The 17,831-nt window shown below is 47.7% G+C and overlaps 1 protein-coding gene across 1 annotated transcript in view; it reads right to left on the bottom strand.

Annotated features, from left to right (window-relative positions):
• Gabrg3 (gamma-aminobutyric acid type A receptor subunit gamma3) overlaps positions 1 to 17,579 on the bottom strand; it is a 490,885-nt gene extending 473,306 nt beyond the window's left edge. The window contains exons 1-2 of the mRNA XM_075952432.1: positions 17,139 to 17,579; positions 12,358 to 12,506 (exon numbers count right to left, since the gene is read on the bottom strand). Coding sequence (XP_075808547.1) covers positions 12,358 to 12,506; positions 17,139 to 17,191 — 202 coding nt within the window. The 5' untranslated portion in view covers positions 17,192 to 17,579. The remainder of the gene's footprint in view (positions 1 to 12,357; positions 12,507 to 17,138) is intronic.
• Between the last annotated feature and the right edge of the window lie 252 nt (positions 17,580 to 17,831).

Here is a 17,831-nt window from a genome sequence, read left to right as displayed (position 1 = left end):
CAAAAGACACCATCTTTTCTAGCAACGGGCTAAATGGGACAAAGGAATTTTGATCAATCTTTAAAGAGGCCATCTGTCAAAATTCCCTCCCCAAGTCAGCATTTTTCTAAGATTAAAGTGTGCGCCCAAGGTTGCTTCCTGTTCTCAAAAGTTACGCTTTACTCATAAGCTGCACTGCCCTGAGTCAGGCAATCGTGTAAGAATTGGAAGGCTAGCTCTGACAACTTAGGATGCAGCACGGGCGAACCCTCTGTGTGTCAGAAAGAAAGGTCTAGCAGGACCCTTGCTGAGTGGGTTTCTCTGCCCAGTTTGGCACAGCTACAGACTTTTCCACAGAAGGGAAACTTTGTTGTTTTTTTTGTTTTGTTTTGTTTTTGTTTGGCTTACAGAAAGAGTTTGGATTGTGTGGTCATCATCTTCTAGAGACCCCAGGTCCATTTCTTTTTCTCTTTTTAATTTTTAAATTAAAATAAAATTATGCCACTTTTCTTTTTCAATCTTTTCTGTACTCTATACAGTATACCCTCCATGTTCCCTCTCAAACTCACAATCTCTTTCTGTGTTATTGTTATGTGCACACGTGCGTGCGCGTGCACACCCACACACACTTGTATGTATATGACTGGGCGGGGGGGCTGAACACTCTGTATAGGATAACCAACCTAGAAGCTTATCCCTGGGAAAGCCTTTCTCCTCTTTCTCCTACTCTCAGCGTTCTCTATATTCCTTAGTTCCTAAGGTCCTTTCCACGGGTGATGGACCCTGAGGCTTCCCTCTTCCCTGTTAGCATGGCTCCTGATACTGTCCTTTTGGGGGCTTGTTCAGACAGCCACGTTGCTGAGGCACCATGGGTAAAGCTTCCTTGCCATTTCTTGGAGCCAAAATCTCACAGCACTTTTTCCTGGTCCTAGTATAGTCTGTCTATTCCCTCTTCCCTGATGTCCCCCCGCCCCAAGGGCAGGAGTTGGGCTGTGGATGCATGAATTAGGGCTGGGTACCCCATAGTCACAATTTCTCTGTATTTTGACAAGTTGTGATTTTCAGTTACCGCCTCTTTCTACTGCAGGGAGAAGTTTCACTGCTGGCGATTTAAAGTTACATGTATCTGTGATAGGAGGGTAAATATTGAGAACCCAGTGAGGAATTATGCTGGTTTAATAAAGTCATGGCTGTAGTCTCTCCTTTAAGTCCAAGATCTCACAACCTCAGGTAGTTGGCCCGGTTTCCAGCACTAGGCATGGCTGTCCTCTTGTTAAGTAGACCCTGATACAGTCAGAGATCTGTCCGTTATCACCCAGATATGAGTCCCACTACTGTACCCTTAGGATTATTATTACACCATGATGGTCTTCATGGTAGTTCATACTTGCAACAGCTAAGTAGGACTAGTTGGTTGTTTGCCTCTCCTGGAATCCTGTTTCCATGGTCTGGTGGTTGCGAATAGAGCAGCAAGGAACATGGCTGAGCAAGTATCTGTGAAGTAGGGTGTTGAGTCCTTTGGGCATAAGTCAAAGAGTGGTACAGCTGGCTTATATGATAGATTTATTTTTAGCTTTTTGAAAATTCTCCACAATGATCCCCATAGTGGCTGCCCTAGTTTTGAACCCCACCAACAGCAAATGAGGGCTCCCCTCTTCCCATATCCTCACCAGGATTTACTGTCCATTGCTCTCTTGATATTTGCCATTCTGACTGAAGTAGGAAGAAATCTCCAAATCCTTTTAATTTGCACTCCCTAATTGCGAAGGAGGGTGTACACTTTCTGATACGTTTCTTGGCCCCTTTTATTTCTTCATTTAAGAATTCTCTGTTCAGATTCAGAAGCCCTTATTTTGAATGGGTCACTTGCTTTCTTGACTCCTTGTTTTGTTTTTGTTTTTTTTTTTACTTATTTATGCATTCGGTATATTAAAGACACATTTCTTTAAAAGGAGCGATCCCAGGCCTGGTCTCGGCCCACACAGGGTACACAGCCTGCAGGGGTGACAGACAGAGAAAACAAGATCAAGCAGCGTGTGATGAACGCGGCAGGAGGAAGGATAAAGTACACCCAGCCTCTCCTGTAGCTGGGGAAAGGCTTTCCCAAGGAAGGACCTTAGAGTCGGGATCTCAAAGCTGCTAACTGGGGCAGAGGCGGCCGTAGACATGAACAAAGACCGGACAACCGCAGGGGAATGAACAAATGGAACATACTTTATAGGCTAAATTTTAGGCAGACTGAAGGCTGAGGCCAGGGAGGAAAGGCTGCTATCAGACTCTGGTTTCCACTGACTTCCTGGGAGAACGGTATCAAGACATCTCCTGGGCCACTGCACCCAAGTCTTACTCTAAATCACACACACACACACACACACACTGTCGGATTTTAGTTTCCTTCCTTACAGCGATGAACAACGTACCCCCCACTTCTCTGCTCGGTCTGCTCCTTGTCGAACATATAGTCCAGGACAACCAGGATTGTGGTGTGGGCCACAGACCACACAGCAGGGCCAGGCACCTTGCAGATATCAGGAAGATTTGATGAAACAAATTAAGGAACTCAGAAGAAAGCACTCTCAGAGAGTAATGCCGACCCTGGGGATCGTCATCTGGGAGGAAGAAATTGGATTCTTACCCACTACTGGTGGAGTAAATTAGCAGTTACCGTGGAAATCAGTATGGAGGCTGCTGAAAAACTAGCTAAGGGATACAGGTTTGATCTAGCTATGCCAGTCCTGGGTGCCCACCCAAAGGACCCAAAAATATTCTACCACATATATACCTGTCCGTCTGGGTTTCCTGCCGCCGTATTCACGGTAGAAAGAAATGGGCTCGTCCTGGTTGCCCATCGATAAATATACGGAGAAAAAAAAAACACAGGGTATCTACACAAAAGTTTTTTTTTTCATCTGTAAATAAATCTATGTCCTTTGCAAGGAAATAGACAAAACCATAGAGCGTGTTAAGTGCAAAAGACCAGACTTTATGTTTTAGTTACTTTTCGATTGCTTTGACAAAACGCCATGATCAAAGCAACCTATAGAAGGGATGGTTTATTTGGGGCTTCCTGTTCCAGGAGGACAGATGTCCGTCACCATCGTAGTGGGGAAATGGTACAGCAATTACAAGTGATAAATGGAGCATCAAGCTGAGCGCTCACATCCTCAACCACAAGCAGGAAGCAGGGTTCTGAAACCCCAGAGCCTGTCCCCAGCGACATCCTTCCTCCAGCAAGGCTGTACCTCCAAAGGCTCCCCAGAGGGCACCACCCACAGGGAATCAAGTGTTTAAATGTCTGAGACTCTGTGAGTTCGTTCATTAAAACCAGGACAGTCAGAAGGACAAGAAGCACAGAAGCCGTGTTTTCCCTACCATGTGGGAAGACTATACAACTATATGTATGAACGACAGGAAAAAGGAGTGTCTTGGGAAGGGAGTGCCAGCAGGAGGCGGGAAGGGAATGGGGCGTGAAGGAGAGGGATAAGATGGAAGCGCACTGCACATGCATGAAAATAGTGAAGCTTATCGTTCTTGTTATTTCATAAAAATAATACACAGCAGCAAAAACCTTACATGCATCACAGTTACCATGATCACAGCAGGAACAACACTGAGAAAGCCAACCAACCGTAGCACCAGATAAAGGTTCTGTGAGACACCGTTTTGGTCTTGGTAACAGACTTTTTTTTTCTTTCATTTTATTTCCGTATACTTGTCTATTTCAACCATCTGTCCATGTCTCTATTTATTTATTTACCTTAGTAATGGGGATGGAACCCAAGCATCACACATGTGTAGTGAGACAGAAGCAAGCCCTCGCTGGCCTCCTGTAATGACCAACAGCTATTAACCCATCACCTCATCAATGCCAGGCTTTGAACTAAGTGCCTTGCCCTGAATCCTCTTAGTCATCTTCAGCAGGAGCATTCCAAGAAGCACTGTCTCCACCCCCAACTCTTCAAAGCACAGAAGGTCACCCAGTAAGGCAGGAGCAGCCTGAGAGCTGGAAGCTCAAGATGGATGGGAGCTGCTTCCTCTAAGTATCAGTGACCAGCATCAGCCTCTTCCTTTCCCAGCGCTCACATGGGCAGGATTGCATCAGGGGTACACAGCTCCAGCTGTGTAGAATCTCCACCTAACCCACACTCGCATTGCTCTCGTCTAGGGAACACTTGAGATAACAGCAGACCCTGCTTTCTTTCGGATGGCACACCAAGACAGGCCATTCATGCCATGACACAAACCTCACTAAACTTCACAGGACTGCAGTTGTTAAAAGTGTGGTCTTTGACCATGGCGCAACGAAGTTAGAAATCAAAAACAGAAAGATGCCTTGAGTCACCTCGAATATTTAGGAAATAGAGGGAACACATCCAAATAGTCAAGAGTCAAAAATGAAACGAAATAGAAAGGACTTTGTCTCTAGCGGATGAAACACAGAAATATGAGGGAAAATATAAGGAGTCCTGATAGCGGGAAACTCAGGAGAAACTGTGAGGCTGGACTCTAGATTCGAAAAGAGATGAAGGGCTGGAGAGATGGTTCAGAGGTTAAGAGCATAGACTGTTCTTCCAAAGGTCCTGAGTTCAATTCCCAGCAACCACATGGTGGCTCAAAACCATTGTAATGGGGTCTGTTGCCCTCTTCTGGCCTGCAGGCATACACACAGACAGAATATTGTATACATAATAAATAAATAAATATAAAAAAAGAAAAGAAATGGAGTTTATAACGTCAACCTCCCTCCTAATAAACTAGAAGAAAAAACCCAAAAGTAAACATTAGAGGGGCAATACCGTAAGAATGGTGAGCTGGAAAACTGGGGTAACACCCATTCCACCATGTCAGGTTCCAGCCCTGGTTTTTGTATTCTGAAACAATATCGAGGCAGTCCTGTTGCAATGCCCAGCTGTGGGCGGTTGGACTAACTCTGTGTCTAACGAGCATCTCCTCACATGTGGCAGTAGGGATCCCTGCCCACGCCCAAGGGTACCATCTTGCAGCAAGAGGATCTGCAAGGTACCACGAACCAGATGTTGGCTCCACAGTGATGAGGCCTGCAGACCAAAGCAGAGACCTGGTGACAGGACAAAGCGATCAGCTGCAGCAGCTGCCTGAGGACTCTCTCCTGGCTCTCAGAAACCATGCTGAAAGGGAAGCCACAACAGTGTGGGTCTGGGCAGGGTGGATTGTGCGACACCTGCCACTTTGTGTCGGCTGGCAGAGGCCAGTGATTACCTATACTCTTGGTCGCAGACTTCATTATGCCACTTAGAGACAGAAGCCTACAGGGGTCTCCCCAAGTTGTCTGTTGGGGAGCAACAGTAAGGCCCAGCATCCAAGACGGGAGTCCTTCTCACTCATACACACTAATCCAGATGCAGCTACTTCGCTCCGTTCCTCAAGCAGTAATGAATAAACATAAGAAACAAATCGCTTTTATTCTATGAACTGAACTGATTATTCAAATGAGGTCCAGGCATTTATATTTAGGATTACATTTAGGAACGCAAGATTATATTTAGGAATATATATATATACATATATATATATATATATATGTAATTTACCAAATCATACTTTTAAGAAACACTAAATTGCTTATACAATAAAACTTCACTACACATTTCCAATAAGAGAAGTATACATCCTCGCTCAAATTATGATTTAGCTGAACTTCTGGGTGACACTCATGAAGCCTGCCTTACACAGAGGCCGTGTAAACCAAGAGAGAGGATGGGCGTGGGTCCTAACTGCTCAGGAACGAGTCAAGAGCCATTTTCCCCAAACAGGAAGACTCCTCCAGAGGGGTAATCTGCTACAAAACACGGGGGGACTTTACCTGGCAGCTCTGAGGTGTGTCTAATTAGTCTCTCAGGAGATGACAGGTATAATTTCTCCACCACGTTTGTTCTCCACCTCCCTTATGCATTTGAATTAAAATTTGTGGGAGAGGCAGTTAACTAACTCCACAGTAATAGCTCTCTCACTTCAGGCACGGCAATTAAGAATGTCTGTTTCCTCTCCTCCTACATCTGTTCTGAGACTGGAGTGAATACATTTACATCATGCTCTGGGTGCACAGTAATTGCTGGGAAGTGACGGCATGGCCGTCTGTACAGTAGGCTGTGGAGCAGAGGAAGAGTCTAGCCTAGCTGCGCCCAGGTCAGGTTGGCAGGATTTAAAACACGAAACTCTGGTTGACCTTAGTCATGCAACTTCCGGGAGACATTAGGCTATGCACGAACAGTGCACAGTGGGCCGAGGGACCTAACTTCCAACTTCCTCTTCCTTGGCAACTGGAAGGACAGCCTGATATTTGTTCTTCATTACTTGAGACTCAAACAGTGTCTCCCCCCCTATTAACTTCTTTGTTAATTTTTGGCCTGAAGGTCAAACCCAGGGCAGCGTACTTTGGGCAAAGACTCTACTCCTGCCCCACACGTCCAGTCTCTCCTATTTTTCTTCAGATATGACCATGACAACGGTGATGGACAGTGGTCTCCCTCTATTATCAATACTTGAAGTTCATAATCATTGAGATCTTTGTGACGCCATCCTTACACACGGCACACTCTCTCAAACGGCGTGTTCCCATCTGAAGTTCTCAACATAGCATGGCGGAACGTGGCAGACAGGACCAGCAAAAGAAAAGAGCCAGGGATGCTCTCTGCTTCCTAGTGCTAACCACTCTTTTTGCTGAGAGCTCACCTCTGTGGCCAATGGGTCTCAGACATCCATCTCAGAGCTCCAGCATTCTTAGCAATGCTCACTGGAGGACTGAAAGAGCCACGTGAAAAGAATTTCTTAAAAATCACAGGTCATCTAGGGGATCTAAAAACGTAATCTTAACTGAGAGCAAAATGGTGGCTAGCAGAGGCTGGGCGGGGGGGGGGGGTGAGCAGATGGGGGAGTGGCCATCAGGCGCTAAGTCGGAGGCAGTCAGAAGCTGCTGGGTCGCCGCCCACGTTCATGAACACAGACCTCAGTGCTGTGCTGTATACTTCAAAGGCGCACGAAATGGAACTTCAATGTTTTCAACACGAGAACTTATCAACATTTGGGTAAAGAGATGTAATGAATATGGACCCTTAAAAAGGGCATATGTGAAAACTGTTGGCACACGCAGGGCATCCAGCGGGAACACGGGTGTGCCTGTCATGTTCCCTGGGTCACTACAATAACACATCCTACTTTTCCATCATGACCCGACTGCCTTCCACACACATTTAGAAGTTACAGCACATTTGAGGAAACATGCTTCAGAGAAGCTAGAGCCCGCAGAAGAGGAACTCAGCAGTGAACTGTCTCTCCACTGACCGACCCAAGAGAAGATCTACGTGAAATGGGCCTGTGGTCATTTCTACCCATTGCCTCTGTCATCACACAGAGTTATGTATAACAATACATAACTTCATTTTTTCCCACATTACTATAATGGCATTTGCTCTCCAATTTCTCCTCTAATGATCTATACTCTGAGATGTGGTTAAACACCTTAAGATCCCCACCACGAGTTTATCTCAGTCATTACCTTCTTTTCCACAATTACACTGTTAGAAAGTTTATCCTCCTGTGTAGCCTTTCCCGTCTCATAGGACAAGATCTACTCCTCAGACAATGGTATCCTATGTGGCCCTGGATGGATGGAGGACATGGCTTTAGCTTTATTTAAAATGATAGATGATTGCCAAGAGACTACAACAGATTCATCTATAATTTAGGATCTAACAGAGAGCATCACTATGAACTACAGGTATAAATACAATGATCACAATTTATGACGTGGAACGTCATGAAGGGAGTCTGTGGCATAAGCAGATCCACATCCATCTCTTTATGACAGACAATGACGCCGGGGAGAGTTTAGCATATAGACAGTGCTGGGTGCTGTAGCTGGATGGAGTGGGGAAGGGGAGGAGAGAGAGGGGGAGAGAGAGAGAGAAAGAGAGAGAGAGAGAGAGAGAGAGAGAGAGAGAGAGAGAGAGCGAGAGAGAGAGAGCGCACATGCACAGTGCACCTGTATTTTGGAAGTGTAACTGTCCTTGAAACAGAAAACACCAACGTTCAACCAAAAACTGCAAAAAGCATGTAATCACGCTACAGGAGGGCGCCCTGGTCACACCACAGCCTGCCATCCTAGGTAGGCACTCAGAAAAGCAGCAACTACATTTGAAGGATGAATGTTATGAAAAACTCAAGGGAGAGACTCTTGGCTTCCTCCAGCAGGAAGGTAAAGGAGGGTCACGATCTAAAGGACAGTGCCTTCAGGAGGTAAGATTAGGAAGAGCAGCTGAGCTTAGTGTAGAAGCAGGGAAGCAGGACAGCAGAAGCCACACAAGGAAACCACGTGAGCTAATGTCCCTGAACACGTCACACAGAATGCAGTGGAAGTGGAGAAGTAGGCGAGCAGGCAAGGGCATAGTTTTTTTCATGTATTTCTCTAGGTCCTAGACTTCATCTTAGAAGCAGAGTAGAATCTTCAAGAGTTTACAATCCAAAAAGTTTAGTTAACTTGGTGGGGATGCCTGTATCTTCTCTCCAGAGCTGCTTGGGGGACCTGTCTCCTCCTTGATCTGTAACAGCACAACGTAGTACGGGCAGGTCGGTGTTCTCCAGATGGCCACTGCATGAATTTGTACAGAGAACACAGAAAACATGCTGAGGAACTGGGGGAGAGGGATGTCAAAGGGGAAGTGAGCTAGCAAGTCAACTGAGTGCTCCACTAAGCTAACAGCAAACCAGTCAGCAGCATCTCAGCTGAGCATCCTTTGCTGTACTGTGACAGGGTAGGGCAATGGTCACCACCGGTAAAGTGCACTAAACTTGAACAGAAATCATAACAACAGAAAAGCAATGCGGATCTTTGTGAGAAACTGGCCTTCAACGCAAAGCCCTCCGAGCCAGGAAAGAAATCACAGACACAGTATCTTCCCAGGAGAACAGCTCTTAGGCAGTTAACTCTACTCTAGCTGAGTATCAGCAAGTTGCTAGAGCTTGCTAGTCAAGTGCTACTTAGTATTCAGCTGAGAAAGGAAGATGCACCCACAAGCCTATGGGGAACAGGGACTTTTATCAGGACACTGGGCTGCCCCAAGATCCAGGGGACAGCAACAGGAGGGCTTCAGACTGTGAAATCAGAGAAGCATCCTGCCTTGTGTGAAATCCTTTCAATCCAAAACCACAGGGCCCTTCTCCTGTGAAAAATCCACAGCTCTTTATGTACTCAGCAGGAAGCCTTCTCTAACCCATGGCCTCCTTCTATGGTTCCAGCTTCCTGCGGTCAGCCATCATCGAAAATTAGGTGAACACAGTACAGAAAGGTATTTTGAGAGTGTGTTTACATAATATGTATCACAGTATGTTGCTACCGCTTGGCTATTTTATGTGTTATTATTGTAAAGTTCTTACACTGCCTTATTAATTAAATCCTATCACAGGATATTATAGGTCCTCTGTAGGACAGGATATCATGGGTGCTTTCAGGAACACATCGAGGGTCCTGAAATAAAACTCACATGGATAAGGAGGAAGCTATTTTAAACTGTAGAAGTGTGAACGTAGCTTGCCTGTGGCACCGAAAAGACCTTCCTGTTTGCCATCCAAGCATTGTGGCATTGTGTGTGTGTGTGTGTGTGTGTGTGTGTGTGTGTGTGTGTGAGAGAGAGAGAGAGAGAGAGAGAGAGAGAGAGAGAGAGAGAGAGAGAGAGAATAGGCTTCCTCAAACTTTCTATGAACAGCAAGTGATAACTGACCTTTCAGAAGGGCTACAGAGGTCTGGGTGGGAAGCCGAGCGGACCCATTTCCTGCCTAAAAAAATGTCCTCAACCCAGAGAGTCTGTTACCACGATGGAAGGTACCGGCTAGACTGACCTTTTTCAGAACTGCACGTTTGTCTTTGTTCTGGCCCACACTGAGGAAGCCAGCAACACAAAGCAGAGAGAGCTAACTCAAATATGGCATGAGTCTTTCAAACTTCAAGCCTGCCCCAAGTGATACACGTTCCACAAGCCACACCTCCTAATCCTCCTCAAACAACCACCACCTGAAGACCAAGTACTCAAATATACGAGCCTATAGGTTTGAACCACTTCCATTTAAACCACCACAAGGGCATAGCCAGTCATGGGCTTTAGGCTCAGTTAAAGACACCAGGCATGAACTCCAACTTGTTTTAAAATTAATTTGGGGTTTGAAAAAGCTTCAACCTGGCTTCCAGTCCAATCAGAAAGTTGTTGGTTACTACATAATCTTTGTTCCACGGGTGCACAAGTGGCCATATCTTGCCAGGCCAGTCCCGGGCTTCACATATGGTCAAGAGTGTGCATCCTTTTCTTCCGGGGCAACCTGCATAGGACTCTCCAGCTCTGTGAATCCTAGCCGGTAGGAATGAAGCTTTTTGGTGTGCGTCACCTTGAGTTCTCTGTGTGCTATGGATGACGTATGTGGTGTCTGCGGCAATTGTCTTACCACCAAGCTCTGAAGGGTAACCAGGAGCAATGTCCGTATCTTAAAATGCCTGGAGGAGGATCTATGGGACCTCGCTGAAACAACCAGAAAAGAAATAACCATGTCTGGCGACAGGCTTTTTATTTAATAGCTTATGGTGTGGGGGAGACGCAACATCCAAGGTATAGGGTAAAACCATTTAATTTCCTTTTATGCGTGTGCTGGTGTGTATTTACGAAGTGTCTTTAGTAACAGATTTCTATACTCCTCAGAGTTACTGACCCTTCCCATACTCCCTCCTCCCTCTCTACCCTCCCATCCTCCACATCATTTAACCATTCCTAGCTCATGGTTTTCCTGTCCCCTTTGTCCCAAACCTGCATTCCAGCCCCTCCTCTTCAAATCTGCCCTCCCCACGGTCACTTAGAGTTCCCTGACTTCTGTAGTTACTCCAATGTAACACACTGATCTGAATAGTCAAAGCTACCATCCACATATGAAAGACATTATGAGATGTTTGTCTTTCCAATCTGGATTACTTAGGATGAACATTCCAAGCTCTATTTACCTAAAAAATTTCGTAAATTTACTTTTTAACACATGAACAATGTATAAATGTACTGCATTTTTTTATTCTTCAGTTCCTGACTATTTTTCTTCCCTGGCTATCACGAATAGAGGACCAATGACTATGGATAAATGGGCAGGTCATCTGGGCAGGAGGACATCCAGTCCTTGGGTAGAAACCTATGAGTGGTAGAGTCGCATCACTTGGTAGATCTGTTTCCCCATCTTTTTGAGACACCTCCACACTGATTTCCACAGAGCTTGCCCCAGCTTGTACCCACACTAAGAGCAAATAAGTGGTTTTATTTCCTGCATCCAGGCCAGCATTGGTTGTCATCTCTAGACATCCTGGCTGCAGTCAACTGAAGAAATATGTTTAAAGCTGGATGCCAGTTAGAGAAGAGTGGTACTTCTCATCTTTGCATACAAGAAGAAGGGACACGTGGAAATTTGGCATTGCTTTTCCAGTATCACAGTGGGTACACACCTTTAAATTCTCCTGCACGAACCACAAATATTTTGAAATCCCACGCCAGTTAGAGCAAAGGTAATTTTAGATCCCGATACAGATAAACTGTAGTCCTGGACTCGGAAAGTGGGAGGGATTTTCTGGCAATGGTCACACGAAAGTTTACGAGCTGATGAGCACTATCAACAACAGCTCCATCAAAAGAGTTCCGCGAAACTTCCTAAAAGAAGAGCCAATAATCTGCATCAATATTTCCACCACCACCCCACCCCGTGAAGGAGCCTGAGGACAGAATGAAGACACGCTGCAGATCTGACAGGCGTCAACCAGCAAGGAGCGCTCATCTCCAGCAGTAAAAAAGCAAAATGAAGCTTTCACAGACCACCCTGGATAAGAGGGAATAGCAAGGGGATCCGTTCCCATGAAGACACACACTGGTGACAACGAAACATGCAGCAAGCTCAGTGGACTCACTGAGAAACTGGTCCATTTCTCAGTGTGCTACTACAGGGAGCGGAATGTCCTCGGTACTACTGGCCTATGCAGACATGTTGCCTGTAAAACTTAAGGAAGCAAAACACACATTAGGAAACACCTCACAGGAAGAACACGGCTTCTGTTAGCAGAACAGCCCTGCCCATGTTAAACTAGACACAGGGCAACGGGTAAGTTGATGACAAAGTCACAAGGCTATGATGGGAAATACAGACCCCCACCTGGCAGACCAGGGCCAGTCTCTCGGGTTTCCTATCACTCACTTAAACTGTGACGAATATTGTAGACCCAATTGCACTAGGTTAGCAACGCTGCATTTGTAACTATTCACTATGAAAATTCTAAATTCACATACTGTCAGAATGTCTTTTGTATCAGAATAACAAACGGGCACTCACTTCCAATGTCCGGCCGCAGCTTTTTGTCATATTCTCTCAGCAATTTGTTGAGAATCAGCGTCACGTCAGTGTCCTGGGATCTGGGCGCCAAGACCCACTTCTGGTTTGACGGAGAGTCTTCACTTTCATCCTCCTCCACCCTCCTGGACCTGCAGTTACAATGTAACGAGACACGTAAGTTGCAACATTTCCAGAAAATTCCTCAGACTTGTCCATTCTCAGTGCTACTACAGGGAGCGGAATGTCCTCCATTCGCTGGCCTAGTCATACATGTTGCCTGTAAAACTTAAGGAAGCAAAACACACATTAGGAAACACCCCACAGGAAGAACATGACTGCTGTTAGCAGAACAGCCATGCCCAAGTTAAACTAGACACAGGGCAACGGGTAAGTTGATGACAGACTGACCAACAGGAAATAGGCACCTAACTCATCTGCCCAAGTCAGACACACTTCCGAGTACTCTGTGGTGCTGTTTCTAAGTTCCACCAAGACTGAGGAGGGAGGGCGGAGCTTTTACAGAGCAGACTCCCTGAAAACAGCTGACTCTGATTGTGCCTTCCCTGCGGGCTGGGCTTTGGGAGACAATCGTGTGGGCATTCTGAGGTGGCCTAATTTGCTGGCACTCAGCAAGGGGGACGGCCAGGAGATGTGTTCGTTGATGAGCACAGAATACCCTCTGGCAGTTTACACCTTGATCACCCAAACCGGTTCATCTCTTTCTCAGCAGGCTTTCAGAATTAAGTATTTTCTAGTATGTCTTCAACACTCTATGCTTTTAAGTGGCTCCCAATGAGCCCTGGACATCTCTGACCTTCTGCCCAGCTCTGCTAAGCACCACAGCCCTTTCTGTAGAGTGACACGTGCTTACAGGAGGAGATACTTCTTCCTCCTCATGAGGAGAGACCTTAAGACAACAGCAGGTTTTCTCAGTGAGTGAGACCTACCCAGTCACAGCACCTGCGGCTGGGGAGAAAAGAGTTATTTTTCAACCTTGATGCAATACTTCTCTTAAGTGGGATGCCCCTGAAAGTTAGAAGATCTTAAGAAAAAAAACCCTGTCCTCCTTCGTCTTTGTGTGTGTGCCTTGATGGCATTCTTCTACAAGAGGGTGGAAGGGGGCGCAAGCACAGTGATTTGCTCCCACTGGGTATAAGACCAGTTCTGTTCTGTCGTGAATCCCAGACGGGCGTCCATTGTGAGCTCCACACCAAGGTGCATGTCCTTGGTTTCCTGAAGCTAACAGGGAGTCGGTGAAGAGTATGAACACTTAAAAGTTCAGCCCTTCGTCTTCACTGAGATCTTCAGAGGCATATAGAAATGTTTCCATACAAGTCAGCTTGTCTTTGCATGTGTTAAGAAGATACAGCTGGCAGGTCAAGCAGTCTAAACCCCAATCTATGCCCTGCTGTCTTGTCTTTACTGAAGATGGGTCCCTCGGGACTCCCGGAAGCCACCGAGATCTGAAGATGGTGAAGTCCACACATGTAATGGTGCTTTATTTACACATAATGTCCACAGATGCTTCTGATCGTTCCCAGGTGACCAGTTCAACACAGCTGCTATGTCAACAGCTATGACAAGGTATTGGCTAGGGAATGAGGACAAGAAGACAGCTGGACGTGTTCGGGACTATGTCTCCAATCAACAGCTGCTCAGAGCCGCAAATGAGGAAGGTGTGGACGAGAAAGGACAGTGAGCCACGTGAGTGTGGGATGTTGATAATGAGTCTCGCGGAATAGCGTTTGCAATTAAGCTTCTCCTAAACCGATCTGGAAGTGAATTCTGTTTCATGAATAACTCACAAGCTAGGGGATTGAAATAAGCCGTCCACAGACGCCGAAACTGTTGTGGCTTTTTACCGAAGCTGTGCGTTCACCACCAAGAGGAACTTGAGATAGTTGGTGTCTCCACCCAATAAGGGAGATGCACTTCACTGGCTATGAAACTGCATTTGTACAAAGAATGTGGTGGAGTTTTAAATGTCCAGGTATTTTATGTAGCCGGAAGCTGTATCAGCAATGTTAAAATATCATGGTCTTAGGAAAGCAAAACAAAACAAGAAAAAGCGCGAGTCATCTGGACAGCGGATAGCCACACACTGCCTTTAGGACCTAACAAATTATCCCAGGACAAAGATACTTGGGGGCTGTGAAATTGGGTAGATAGTTCCTCTAAGTGACATGAGGCCTCCAGGGTGCCCTGCTACATTCCTGTCTTTCTCCTGCCCTCCCTTTCTTGTCTTCCACTGGCCCCTCTTGCCCTGCCATCTCCACCACTGCAGAGGCACTGGGTCTACAGCTCTACCCACGGTCCTCACTGGCCCATCAGTCACGTGTGCATAGTCAGTACACTCAGCCCTCCTGTTAACTGTACTCCTAGACCCTGAACAGTCCCAGAAAAGCCCGCTACTTCAAGGGCGGGTATTATAAGGAGTCTCATTCTCCCTCTAGTGGTCAGAGGAGGTACCTGACATTGCATAAGCTTCTTCCTGAGAGGCTGGGCAGGAGGGAGTGTTGGGGTTAAGGGCCTGAAAAGCAAACGCTTCTCTCCCTCTCCTCCGTGGAACCCCAGCTATGGAGCTGGTACAAAGTGCTTCGGAGGTCCTTGCTCCTCAGTTGCCAGCACTGAGCTTTGCCCAGTCCCGGAGATGAACCCTCCCCCTCTACTGTGCCCTGAAGGAAACCAGTCTCACCTCAGAGGACCCACTAGCAGGTGGATGGAATGGGATTTCCTTTCTCTTCAGAATTCTACATGGGTTATATATAACCTTCTGAGCACTCTGTTGCTTGGATTGCTGCCTCCTAAACAGCATTGCTGCAATTAGCTTTTCCTTAAAAGTAAAGCAAGCGCATGCTCAATCCCCAGACATTTCCTTCTGTTCATACACCTTCTCTTCATCAGAATGACAGGAGCAACCTCCAAAGGAGTTTTCAACTTTAAAACGAATCCCTGAACCTAGGAAATTAGTAAGCATGTTCCAAACATTGAAATGAGGTACCACGTTTTCCCCTGTAATAAGCTCTGCCATGGATACCAGGGGTGGGGGAGGCTCTCCCATTGCAGAGACACAAGGGATCCTGTCGAGGTCTACATAGGGAGCATCCGTACCAGCAAAGAATCTTGAATGCTGAAGAGAATCCTCTCAGAGACACTAAACCCATTAAAAAGTAAACACCCTTTAAAGTGAGGCATACAGCAATAAAATACGCACCAAATGGATTCTTTTAAGCTGATGAGCAATTATAATTGCCATGACTGAAGGCCCTGATAGAGAACATGTAACATCAATACATGTACCTTGGCTGGGAAGGGAAGATGAGGACTCCCAAGAGAGTCTCATGTTTGGGAGTTTGCAGAACCCAGACTGCTCCACCTTCCCCCTGGTCATACACAGAACAATGAGAGAACCTGGCATCTTTTCTTGCAGAACTGCAACTATCTATAAATCTACACACATGATCCAACCCCAGACTGCAAGCCAGGTTTCTGAGGTGCTGGCTAGAGGAAGGGACTTGCTGATGCCACTACAGCTTTATTGATGCTTCTGGTGGCGTCTGCTCTGAACCAAGGTCCCTCCAAACACAAGCCCCTTCAAAACCCACTTGTGCATCGCACGTTCTAGCTGCCTCCTTGGACAAGAAGAAACTTTGGTGGAGAGGCCTCCCCTTCCTAAGTGTTCAAGTCTCCAGTGTTAACTCAGTAAGTCCTGGGGGATAGGGACTGGGATTTCTTCCTTAGGGTAAGGACCTTGGTTAGATGGAGCAAGCATTTGGGAAGCCCTCCTCTCACAGTTTTGGGGAGTTATTGAGGAGACCTCATAGTTATTTGATATTTCACACACGTGAAGGAGGATGGACACCGGTGAGGGCTACAGGACCTGTGAACCACAGGGATGAAGGCTTTCTAATTTGCTTTCTGATTCAGGAAATTGAGAAACGTCCAAACAAGTGTGCTCTCTGGAAGGGACGGGGAGCCCTCTGTCTCCTAGGGTGAGGGTAGGGAATGCAGTCAGGGATTTCCCAAGTGCAGGGTAGTCTACAAGCTGGAGCCAGAGCATCAGTCTGGGAGATGGGAATTAAACCATGTCAACATCTCTGGTTGTGTTTATGGCAACAGGCTTTAACCCTTCCAGTGCCGCCGCCCTTTTCATGAGCCCTTGTCTGTCTCTGGAGTGCTTCTGAGTTTCTGTGAGCTGACTGGTGCTGGTTTTGGGTATTCACGGTGAGGTAATTTCCCACAGTTTCAGGAAGAAGCGCCCGTGTGAACCGCAACATGATTCTTTTATAGAGTCTGAAGTGCTTGTATGTGGTGTAGGAGCTGGGGGAGATGCAGGACTCTTCCTGACCACCTGCTCCAGCCCCCTCCAGCACAGGGTGACTGAGAAAACAGAATTCCTGGGTCTTGGGATTTCTTCTCAATGATGGAATGGATATAGAATGTTAACCCATGTGTGTCAGTAAGCCCTTGGATAGCTGGCACTGGGAAGAGATGAGAAAGATAGGGCCACTGCCTCATCATTCTGAATTCCAAATTCCCTTAAAAGCACCACATCCTAAAATCGCCTGAACAGACCCCACACACATCCGGTGGCGGAGGGGGTGAAGCGGCCCTGGAGAGGGGGTCCGGTCCTGGGGGAGACCTACAGGTGAGGTGCCTGAACCATCCATCTCCTGCAACCCAGTGGACGGTGCGCACCAGGGACTGTCGGCCGGCAGACAGCGCCCCCCGCCGCCCTCCCGCCCCCGCCGGCCTCGGGGGAACGCCTGGCAGCCACTTACCGAGCGTGTAAGCCCGAGAACAGGCAGAGGAGAAGCAGCAGCTTCGCAGCCATGGCGCTCCGGGCGCGGGTCCGAAGCCTCTGCCGGGCGCGGCTGTCCCGGCTTTCCTCCGGCTCAGGCGCCCAGGCTACCACGGGCTGCAGCGCCTCAGATCCGGCGAGCCGGGAGGGACAAGTGTCAGCTCCGAGCGCCGCGGCCCCGACGGTCCAGGCTCCGCGGGGCGCACGCGGGATGTGTCCGCTCCCGGGCGCTCTCGGCGCGCGGGGCGGGGAGGATGGGGACGGGCGGCAGGTGGCGGGGCGCCCTCCTCCAGCAACCCGAGACCCGCGGGCCACCCGCCCACTACCCGGGCTGGCTCGGGGCTCTGAGCTGGGGCTGCTGCGCTCGGAGGCGGGGCAGGAGGTCGCGGCTGCTCTGGCGGTGCCCGCCAGCCGCGGCGGGGAGGAGTTTCCCCAATTAACACGCTTGGCAACGCCGGGCGAAGGCAGCGAGGTTTGAATGGACTCGGAGTTGGAGGTCGGGAAAGGGGGCGGGGCTGGGGAGGAGAGCTTGGGGATCCCGCAGGGAGGCACAGAAAGGGCCCGGGGACTGGCCCGTGTCATTGATAAAGCCTTGGGCACTGGTAGTTTTTCTGCAGCGCACCCACCCCAGTTGCCTCCCGTGCCGTATGTCTTCTCTTAGGGACGCCATTGC

Source organism: Microtus pennsylvanicus, chromosome 18 (genome assembly GCF_037038515.1).
Source record: "Microtus pennsylvanicus isolate mMicPen1 chromosome 18, mMicPen1.hap1, whole genome shotgun sequence".
In the NCBI taxonomy this organism is placed as follows: domain Eukaryota; kingdom Metazoa; phylum Chordata; class Mammalia; order Rodentia; family Cricetidae; genus Microtus; species Microtus pennsylvanicus.
Note: the sequence above shows the minus strand (reverse complement) of the source record. Positions and strands in the feature narration are given on the sequence as shown.